This window comes from Platalea leucorodia, assembly GCF_965183815.1.
Source record: "Platalea leucorodia genome assembly, chromosome: 9".
Classification (NCBI taxonomy): domain Eukaryota; kingdom Metazoa; phylum Chordata; class Aves; order Pelecaniformes; family Threskiornithidae; genus Platalea; species Platalea leucorodia.
In genome coordinates, this window is record NC_138831.1 from 39,421,190 (window position 1) to 39,432,326 (window position 11,137).

At 40.7% G+C, this 11,137-nt stretch overlaps 1 protein-coding gene across 1 annotated transcript; it reads left to right on the forward strand.

Annotated features, from left to right (window-relative positions):
* Window positions 1-1,879: 1,879 nt before the first annotated feature.
* SLC24A5 (solute carrier family 24 member 5) lies at window positions 1,880-11,129 on the forward strand (the record flags this gene model as incomplete). Its single annotated transcript, XM_082322052.1, has 7 exons — window positions 1,880-2,215; window positions 4,368-4,730; window positions 5,050-5,150; window positions 5,973-6,256; window positions 7,007-7,213; window positions 10,151-10,252; window positions 10,804-11,129. 7 exons carry the CDS (start codon window positions 1,880-1,882, stop codon window positions 11,124-11,126), a joined length of 1,716 nt encoding a protein of 571 aa, XP_082178178.1. The 3' UTR covers window positions 11,127-11,129.
* Window positions 11,130-11,137: the final 8 nt, after the last annotated feature.

Below are 11,137 nucleotides of genomic sequence, written 5' to 3' on the forward strand. Positions count from 1 at the left end.
CTCCCTGTCCTCAATTGAATGGTGCATTCACATGTATAGCAGCCAGTTCACACCAGAATATGGTCACTGGGAAAGGAGCTACAGCTGCTGTAGTTTGATGCTACCTCACCCTTGAAGAGTTTCGTGCTTGGGCAGCCATAGGAGCCCTCCAGCACATCCCCGGGGGTGGCAGAGCACCAGTGTTAGCAAACAGCCGCCCTTCTCTCTCCTTCAGAAGCTCTGAAAAATTTATTTATCTATTATTTTTACTACTAAGGAGAGTAGGGCTTTATCTTAACAGCAGCCAAAAAATGCAGTAGCACGCATTGAATCTGCACTATTAGTTGACCCACCTCAGCTTTGCAGAATGTTCTCTTAGACTGAAATAGCCCAGAACAGGCAGCCAGCCGTGCTAAGGCCAAAACACACTCCGGCTGTCAGTATTCTTGCACTGGGTCAAGCATGCAGATATGTAGCGCGTGGTTCCTCATGCTGGGAGACTATGAGTTTTTTTTCTGTTTGTTGGTCTCTCCAGGGGTGTGCTTGGCAAGGAGGGTGTGAGCGCAGCAACCTCACTCGCAACTTCTCAGCAAACCAAGCGGGTTTCAGCCTTCAGTAAAATCAAAGCTCTGGCTTTGCTTCAGCTATGCATGGGGAGGGGGTGCCTGTGGAAAGGAATTAGAGCTTGAACACAGAGCAAAACCAGAGCATGGCGAAACCTCCAAATCCTGAAATCACATGATTGAGCTTTCCTAACTACACAGCAAGCACGTTGCTGTACCAGAAAACTCATTCCCATCAGAACAGCAGGCTTGTAAGTAATTTAAAGCAATGAAAAAAGAGCACGCCATCAAAAAATATCTAAATTTAAATGAAGCAGCTGATATTAGAAAACTGTGCTGAGGTTTTAAGAGTAGGCAAATGATAAACTGGAAGGAAGAGAGGCAGTGGCAAGGAAGCCGCTTACCTTGATTACGAAACCCTTTCTGTTGACCTACGTAAGGAAAGAGCCACCAGTAATCTAGACAGGGAAATTCATACTGTTTTACTCTGGTGGAAAAGGGGATTCAGAAGAAAATCCTTAAATCTTTTAAGACCAGAATGATTAATTTTCTCCCGTAAAACAGGAGAAGCAGCAGCTGCCACAACTCTGCTGCAGTCTGCTTTTCAGAGAGCATGGAGAACTCATTTCTGAAAGTTAGTGGTCATCCTTAAAAATCTTGACCATTAAAATCATTCTTGCTCTGGTAAAAAGCATTCTGAGCCACAGAGGGGTCAGAAATAGGCAGCAGCAATTGCTGCAGAATTTGTTGTTCCAGAAAATTTTTCTCTGAGAGCCAGTGTTCATATTCTAATGGTGGCTGTACGATTCTGTTTGATTCAATCCAGAAGAAGAATATCCACTTTTTCATCCTATCTCATCTCCTGTATCCTAGAGAGAGGCTGATCACGTATTAGCCAAACACCACGGACGCAGGGAACGAGAAGAGTTTAGAGGGATTAGATGCAACAAAGCAAAACAATACCTTCCAGTTTGCACTTCTATCTCACAAATTTAAGCATCAGCCCTGCACGTAAGAAACAATTAGTAATAACACGGGCACCTTAAAAATGTCATTTTGCATAATGGGGTTTAAAATGTTTATGGAGACATGTCTATATGTGATTTGATGGAAATACAACTCTCTCCGAGAAACCTGTGACTGGGGAGGGGCGGGGGGAACGACTTTACAAAGCCATCTTGGTAAAAGACTGTATTTTACTATTTAATCCTCAATTATACACATGACTTCATTGTGGAAAGGTCACCAGACAAAGAAGTTCAGTGAACTGGGTCTGACGGGAGGGATTGTGTGGTAGATCTCAGCCTTGCTCTCTCTGAATCGTTCACCTAAATAGCATGAACATCTCCTGCCCTGGCGAAGGACGAGCCCGGTGCTCGCGCAGCCCAGCACGGGAATTTCGGCAGATCAGTGCGAACAAACAGAAATTGTCGCAGCAGAACGCAATACAGGGCAGTAAGCTCCAGCTCAGCTTCTACCTCCGCACAGCACGTCTGGGTGGCGCGGGCAGCCTCCTGCACCGCAAGCGAGCGCGCTCGGGGCGGCCAACACCCCGCGTTCGCCCCGCAAACGCAAAGCGGGCGATGGCGACAGCCGCAGCCGGAGAGCGGCCCCCTGCCCGGCTCCCCGGGCGCGGTCCAGCCGCGGGAGGTCGCGTCCGCAGGACCTCCCGGGTGCGGGGAGGGGCGGTGCGGGGCCCCAGGTGACAGCTCCCCTCCCAGGCCCCTGACGCCGCCCGCCGAGCGCGGCGGGACCCCCGCGGCGCCCTGAGGGGAGCAGCCGGGCCCGCCGCCGAGGGCGGCCGCTGCCCAGGAGGCGGGCGGGGGCGGGGGGGGGGGGGGGGAGCGCCGCCCCCACGTGACCCCCGGCCCTAGGGCCGCCGCCGCCTGCCCGCGCGCAGAGCCGCGCCGGGGCCGCCGAGATGCGGGCGGGCGCGCGGCGGCGGGCGGCGCTGCCGCTGCCGCTGCTGCTGCTGCTGTGGCTGCCGGCCTGGCGGCCGCCGCCGCGGGCCCAGCGCCTCGCCGCAGACGCAGGTAGGGAGCCGGGGGGCGGGCGGCCGCGCTGTAGCGCCCGGCCGGCCGGCGGTCAGCTCCTCCGGCGGCTCTCACCCCCTCCCCAGCCGTGCAGCGTTTCGGTGACATTGCTGCAGCTTTATCGGCGTGGCCGCAGCTGTCCTTGGCCCTACATGAGAAAGGGACCCGTTTGGAAGACAGAAATCCACTGAAGCCGCCCTCCGTTTACAGTTCTAATCCACAGAACTGCTACAGCCTGAGAAATGGAAAGGTATTAGGATGCGTAACCCCTTTGTACTCGATTTTCAGCAAACGGGACGGGCTGCATCCGTTCTTCTTCATCGGAGTTTCCTGAAGGATTTTTTACGCCACAGGAGAGAAAGGATGGAGGAATCGTTATCTATTTCATAATTATACTTTACATGTTTTTGGCCGTGTCCATTGTGTGCGATGATTACTTCCTACCTTCTCTAGAGATCATCAGTGAATGTAAGTGAACATCCTGATCTTTCTCCTGTAAAACTAAGCAGCTTGGTGTAGAGCATGCTCTTTAAAAACGCTTCAAAGTTAAGAGTGCTCTGGAGACAAAACTAAAGAAAGTTCAGTCTCCGTGCATAGTTAGACTTACCAATACAATATTTCATTTGATACAATGTATCAATATTATATTGAAAAAAATACTCTGATTACACTCTGCGCAGGCATTAATTTAAAATTTGCTTTCCTTGTGCCTGGAGGAAAATCTTAAAACTTCCTCAGTGTTAACTAAACTGACGATATAACTGTGGGGTGAGCAGTAATATGTCCAGGTTATTAGTAAAATAAAAAAATAAGGGGGGGAGGGGCGACAAGGGATGTACCAAACCAAGAAACCAAAACTCTCCCTGTATTAAAACATGGCAATTAAGTACCTTGCTCAGGTTTCTGCATTTCTCTCAAAGTAGTAAACAAGTTATCAGGATGAGCTACTGTTTACATACGGAAGGTGTGACACAGGAGGGAAAGGAATACCACAGTTACAACCGTTCTGTGAAATCTAATTAACCTGTAATAATTCCCCTGGCTTCAGCAGACCACTGAATTAAAGAGATGGTCTTGGCTGAGAGTTCAGCTTTTCATTGCCAGGAATTAAAAAGATTCCCTAGGGAAACTCATCCCTGAACACTGGAAAACATTCTCCAGACCAGAACACTTACAGAAAATATAAGTTCAAACATTGCTGTAGAGCTGGTATTTTTTTATTGATGATAAATAAGCATTTGTCAGACTTTTTCCATAGTTAGCCATACGTCCCTGTTCTTAGTGTGCAGAACTTGGTCCACAGAGTGAGTTACATTTCAGAAACAGCCAACTTACCAGAACAAAAATCTCATTTCACTCAAGCAAGACACAGGCTCTTACACTGTCCATACGAAGTGAAAATTTGATTTTAAGATCGCAGCACTGGTTTGAATTTAACTAGTATTTCTGGTATGTGAAGACACAGTAGCATGGATTTCCCTGGAAGATAGACAGACTTGACATGGATCATGTAGCAATACCACACGAGAGCCCAAGGAATTTCCCCACAATTATTACCCATATGAAACAGAGTTAAAGCCCACATACGTATGCCTATTTTACATTTTAAGATCATGCTCAAATCTCTTGTATTATCAGTACTTTATGGTATTTAAACTAATTTCTGTAATAAAGTTAGAAATAAATTAGCCCAATAAATAAGGCTATGTTTTCAAGTATTACTTTATCAATTTCAAATAAATGCATTAACTGGATGCGAGTAAGTGAAGTTCATTCTATTAAACTGTAGTAGCTTCTAACATTATATGCTAATGCAAGTAATGGGTACAGACTACTGAAGTATTTATTTTTTTTAAGTGATTCTTTTGCTCTATCCTCAGGCCTTGGCCTCTCTCAGGATGTTGCTGGAGCAACTTTTATGGCTGCTGGAAGCTCTGCTCCAGAGCTTGTCACTGCTTTTCTAGGTAAGAGACATGTTTTGACTCCTCAGAACCTAGAATTCTTTTCCTTGCATGCCAAACTGAAACGTACCAGAGTCATTTTCCTTATAGGAGTCTTCGTGACAAAGGGAGATATCGGCGTCAGCACCATCCTTGGATCAGCAATTTATAATCTTCTTGGTATTTCTGCAGCTTGTGGGCTGTTTTCCAGCGTGGTATGTATCAACTTTGATAGTTCTGCTCCTAAGAGCCAAATGGTTATCCTTTCTGATTTGCCAACAAAAGCCAAGAGAGACTTACTATGACAACTGTCAAGTTTATTATTTAGTAGCAAAACCAGCATGTAATCAGTTTTAAGATAGCTTGCTATGAAAGTTTTAAAAACACTAACTTGTTAAATATCATACTTAAGTCATTCCTAAGAATCTTAAATTTTTACATAATATAGAAACAACATATTGATGCAGCATTTACAGCACTTAGTGAAAGTATTACAGCAAGTTTAAGAAAAGTAAATGAATCTGTGATCTGCAGGTTTCGAGGCTATCCTGTTGGCCGCTGTTTAGAGACTGTCTGGCATATACAATTAGTGTAGCGGCGGTCCTTGCGATGATATCTGACAACAGAGTTTACTGGTAAGAGCACAAGTAGTGTTGAATTCATGTTGACTGGAGATTAATGAGACAGTGTTTTGACAAACAAACCAACCCAAACCGCGAACTTCAAGTAGCCTGAACTGCCACTCACTAACGGAAATAAACATCCTGTTGGCTTAAAAAAAAAAAAAAAAGTAGAAAGTCACAATGCTTGTAAAGATTATTACCTAAACATTCAAACCCTGCATATTTATAAAGTTTGATCTGCATAGGTTTGTCTGTACAGACTTCACAATTTCTATCATAACTGTTTTGGCATAGCAGTTAAGTCTTCGTAGTTTACTCCTTTTAAGCCTTTCCTTTGATAGCATCACTGTTAAGAAAAACATTTGTCTGCCAGAAGCAGATCATGAGCTTCTGATGTTTTAACTCTCTTCCATCAACACTGAAACTCCTGTTGCCTCAACAAGTCAGTCAGGTCCGGCACCAAGTCTCTGAAGCTTCTAGCTCAAAATACCACATACTATCCCTCTCTTTAACCATCACATGAAGACTCAATTTCGCAAACATCAGTAAGATGCTCAATCAGTAAGATCCCCTGGAAAGCATGCAGCTATACAATACAGTAAACGGGATTCTGCAGGGAGGTGAATTAATGAAACTTCTGAAAGACATGGAGACACTCGTGAACTTCCATGACGCCAGCCATACAACTCCAAATAGATGCTTTTGTGTGTTTTCCTTTTGCTACTCACGCAAATTCTCTCTCTCTCCCCCCGCCCTTACACCAGCCATTTTAACAAGTTAAAGAGTTGGTTTTTTTTAGATTACATGTTATGTAAAATCTGTTTTTCATTCTAGGTATGAAAGTGCATCCTTATTATTGATATATGGGTGTTATATTCTGGTATTATGTTTTGACATTAAAATCAACCAATACCTCATGAAAAAGTTCAGTCCCTGCTGTACATGTTTTACAAAAGCTATGGAAGCGAATGCTGAGCAGCAGCCACTGGTTGGATGGAGGGAAGAGAGTGGACCTCTAATTCGTCAACAGTCAAGAACAGATAGCGGAATTTTTCAAGACGAGCTGGACTACTCTCAACTTTCAACAAGCTTGCACGGGCTCGATGAAATCTCTGAAGGTATAAGTACTATTACAGTTGTCTCTAGCACTCTGCCTGCTTGTCTGCATCAGTTCTAATAAAGAGTAGATTCTGAGATATTCTTTAGATTTTGTTCACAAAAGAACTCCAGCATAGTATTTAAGTAAATCATTATTCTTCCCTGGAATATAGCATTAAGCAAAATCAGAGTGGTGGTATTTATATGAAGTTAGTTGCTAGAGGAATGCTAGGATAGTTGCTCATTTGTGTCATATTAGAACAGCAGACTTCCATCAGTCTTTGCTGTGCACCTTTGAAACTTCCCAGCAACACTGCTTGTAAAATGCAGTATCAGCTGAAAGACACACTGGTACTGGACTAATATGTACTGTTTTCTTATGAAAATGGCAGGTTCATAGCCCAAAATATGCATTAGATCAGAAGTAAAGGAAGAGCTACGATGTGGCCACAGATCATCAGTTTCCTCTTCACTTAAGCAAAAACCAGCAGTTGGTACTTACTCTTGGTAAATGTTTTGTGTAAGCCTTTATAGAAAAGTTCGTTTTTCATCCACCTTAGTTCCCCCCTAGCAACATGGTAATAAAGGACATTCGATTTCAGAGCTTTGTCCAGTGTGATGTAGGTACTGGGTAAGACTACTGCTAGAACTTGAGGAAGTCTTTTTTACCTTTTTTCAGTATTCTCACAAGTAGAGGCCATCAATATGACTGTATGCTATGGATTCAAACTTAATGCTACAGTTTAAAATAGTTACTTTTTCTTCAACAGATCATCCAAGTGTCTTCACCATGCCTGAAGCAGATATGAAGAGAATTTTGTGGGTGTTATCCCTTCCTATTATTACGCTACTCTATTTGACTATACCGGATTGCAGAAGACCGTTTTGGAGGAACTGGTTCATGTTGACGTTTTTAATTTCAGCAGCATGGATTTCTGCAATAACTTACGTTCTTGTATGGATGATAACAATAGCAGGTAGGTACCTGAAGTGCTGCTGCTATACAGAATCAACCAATCGAGAATCACTGAAAAAAAAAACCAACCAGTTTTCTCCCTGTGAAGAGTTTTCCTTTCCACAATTAACAGTCAGTTTAGCAGCACATACTTTGCTGTAACAAACAACAAACAAAACCAACAAAAACTTATGTCTGACTGCTTAGTTTGCCACCTTCTTCCATCTAATGAAAACCTTCAGAGTCTAGCTGCTTCAGACTGCTTACCATCACATGAATGAGAATTTGTTTACATAGCTACAAAAAACATCCTATATTTAAAAAGAGTTTCATTAAACTGCTTCACAAAGTGAAACAATTAGATACACAGCAATAAACTTGTCAAGCTGAAGTCTGACAAACATGGAATCCACCAAGACTGGAATTAAAGGTTCAGGGTTCTGTAAAAGATCCAATATTTCTATATCTATGTGTTTCTTGAACACTATAGTAAGAGATTTGGCATTAAATTAACAGCCAAAAAAACCTCTCAAATTTTTGTACTATTTTATTTCAACTATAGCATCATGTTTATCAAACATTCTCAGTGTGTGTATACCTCTTACAAATCTGCATCATAAAGTGAAGCAGTAAAAGAATCGCATTTAAGTGAGAGAAGGGGTATGAACTTGTGTGTAAAAACATTCTCTTAAAAATATCTTAAGGTATTAAAGGTCTTCTCATTTCACTGTTTCTCCAGTCAGCTTGAGAAAAATTCAGTTTTTAAGAACAAGCAGAAAAAAAAATCTCTAAACAAGAAAGAAATGTTAGAAAGCTTGCCATTTCCACATTATAGCTCCCTAATCCTACTCAAGTATTCTGCTAGTTCAGCATCCTAAACTTGTTTTCAACTTAAATTCAATGAATAACTCCTTGTTCAGTGCAGAAACAGACCTACACATTTGGTAAACCTTTGTGAAATTACTAGTAGATCGCTGGATATAACACCCACCAGGTTCACTCCTTGGTCAAATAATTTTCCACTTGTATCTAAAGAGCAAAGGTTTACTGTCTGAATGCTAGAAGCCTTTGAAACAGGATTCAAATGAAAGTTATTGCTGTTCTACTAGACAAAGCACTAATTCATACGAAAGCAGGTATACTGGAGATTCAAATAGTGTATTAGTGTTCGTCCACTTTGAAGAGTCATCACAAGCAGTATTGGGGTCTTTGGCCCACCACTTCTAGGTCAAATATATTCTATTTACACGTCAAAATGCTAAAAATTACACACACTTTATATGCAAGTCCAGGTTCTTTCATGAAGGGTGACTCAAAGATTCTATTGTTGCATAAACAGCCTATCAGGATGTCACAAAGGTATCATAGCTGGGGCTAAATTTTGATGGTCAAGAACAAACCTAAAGAAAACTTGACTACTTATAGCAAGATATTGCTACTGATACACAAAATTAACTAAAGGCTACAAAAATAAGACCATTCTCTCTTTAGGGTCAGTTGCCAGAAAAAAAAAACTCTACACATTAAACAGAAGATAAATCTTTCTAATAGAAAGAAAAATTAGATTCACCTGAGTTTAGATTCTATCTTATAACCTTCAGAGGGCTAGAAACCACTGTTGGGTACATAAGGCTGGTTCATTCATATTTCACCTTGGTTTGCTTGGCATGAACCATTATTTTCCAGCCTGGGTGGTTTGTAAAAGCTGATCTTGTTGGTCCCTCATCCTACAAATCTCTTACATTAGGAGTAATGGAAGAATAAATATCAGTACAAATTCTGCAACAGGATCATGTTAGTCCCTCTGAACTAACACGTAGTTTCAAGCATAGATTTACTGGGCTGATCTAGACTAAGCTGGTATGTTCTAGGCAACCATTGCTGACCCAGCTTAGAGTACTGCCTCTTACTTTAACAAAACTGTTATTAGTGTCCAAATATTGCAAGTAAGAATTGAGATTTCAACAAAAAAATATTGAGATACTTTTTAGTAGGGAAAAAAAAAGTTTAAGAAAAACTAATTACTTAATAGTTTGAATAGAGGTGTCAAATACTTCAGCATGCTGATGCTTGTGAATGATACAACTGCTAAAACAGTTCTGAAGATCTGAATCCCTGTATTTTAAGTAAGAAATTAATATGCTTACAGGATATGTGGGGCTAAAAGAAAACTGGGGAAAAAATAAGCTGCTGTTTTAATAACAATTTTAAACTTTTCTTAATTTAAACCAGTATTTACCTAAAGAAACTTAGACTTCTAAAGGATTGGTTGCACTTACAAGTCATATAAAAATTTTGCATTTTGATTCTTCCAAATCCAACAAAAGAATTTTCTAATGAGAGTGAAATGTTAAAGCCATGTAGTTGAGACACTATTGTAGTAATGATCTTAATGACCCTCCTCCCCAAGAAAATTCATGTGCTTTTTCCCTTCCCCTTTAAAGAGTGGGTGATTATAAGAGTTATTGCTTCACGAGACTTTTGAGCACTACCAATGAGATGCCCAAAAACATAAAAGACCACTATATTTTCCAGAAATTGAGGAGGGGGAAAGGAGGAAAAAAAAAAAAAAAAAAAAAAAAAAAAAAAAAAAAAAAAGAGTAAATTGTTAGATATTTAAACTTCTACTGTATCTGAAAGAAAACATTCATAATTGGTATTGTCTTGACCACTAGAGACATTCCATTCAGGTCTTTGAGAAACTTGTTAAGATGGTTACTGTACTACAATTCCTTTTTTATTTGATTGAAGAACAAGGACAGGATGATATTTCTTTGTTGTTCTTAACTACTTCATGGTTCAGTCACTTCATATTTAGTCGTTAGCTAACAGATTCCTTTTCAAATTACTGTATGATTACTAATCCTTTCTCCAGCAAACAAAGTCCAAAGCCATTTCTTTGGATAAAACTTAAACTAAAAATATACTTGCATTTTCTACCGTTATTTATCAACTGCAGGTGAAACACTGGGAATTCCAGAGTCAGTAATGGGTCTCACATTACTAGCAGCAGGAACAAGTGTACCAGATACAGTTGCAAGTGTGCTGGTGGCTCGAAAAGGTAAAGATTTTAGTATTCAGGCTCATTCCCATGGATGTGTTTAAAAGGTACTATGAAAAAAAGATTTCTAGTCAACATTTCCAGAAATTCAAGGAGTAACTTCAAAATTTTTGCTCCAGATTCTAAAGCTTAAGTTTACTAATAATAAATAAATAGCTTACCTGAAGAATCTGTGGCTCAGACATTTAAAAACCTCTCAGAGTATCTCAGAGAAGTATTCTAGATTGATTTGTTGTTGATCAAGTGTCACAGTTTTACTGAAAAACACAACTGTAGGTCTTGGTATTTTAAACATGACTGGATTTTATAATAGCCTGTCTAGCTTATTTTAAGTGCAACTGTGCAGATGCTGGTGATTTAGGGAGGGGGTTTTTTATGCTTATGGTACCCAAAACCATGTTCTGTAGAATCATGACTATCATTCTTTCAATGAAAAGTCTGAAAAGGGTGCTCTGTGAGAAATTGAGGACTGACAGTCTGTTCCTCCAAAACAGTTTGGCAATTTCATACAATACAATTAAGCAGACTTATGTGTATTTCTTGTTTTACAGGAAATGGAGATATGGCTATGTCTAATATTGTAGGATCCAACGTATTTGATATGCTCTGTTTGGGAATACCCTGGTTTATAAAAACTGCCTTCATAAATACATCAGGACCCATAGAAGTGAACAGCAGTGGTTTGACATACACAGCCATTTCTCTTATCTGTTCTGTTGTTTTTATTTTTCTGGCAGTTCACCTGAATGGCTGGAAAATAGATAAAAAATTGGGAGCAATTTGTCTTGTACTGTACTTAGTATTTACTATATTATCAATTTTATATGAACTTGGCATCATAGGGAACAATCCTACAAGGGTCTGTGGTAACTAGTTTTAATCAGT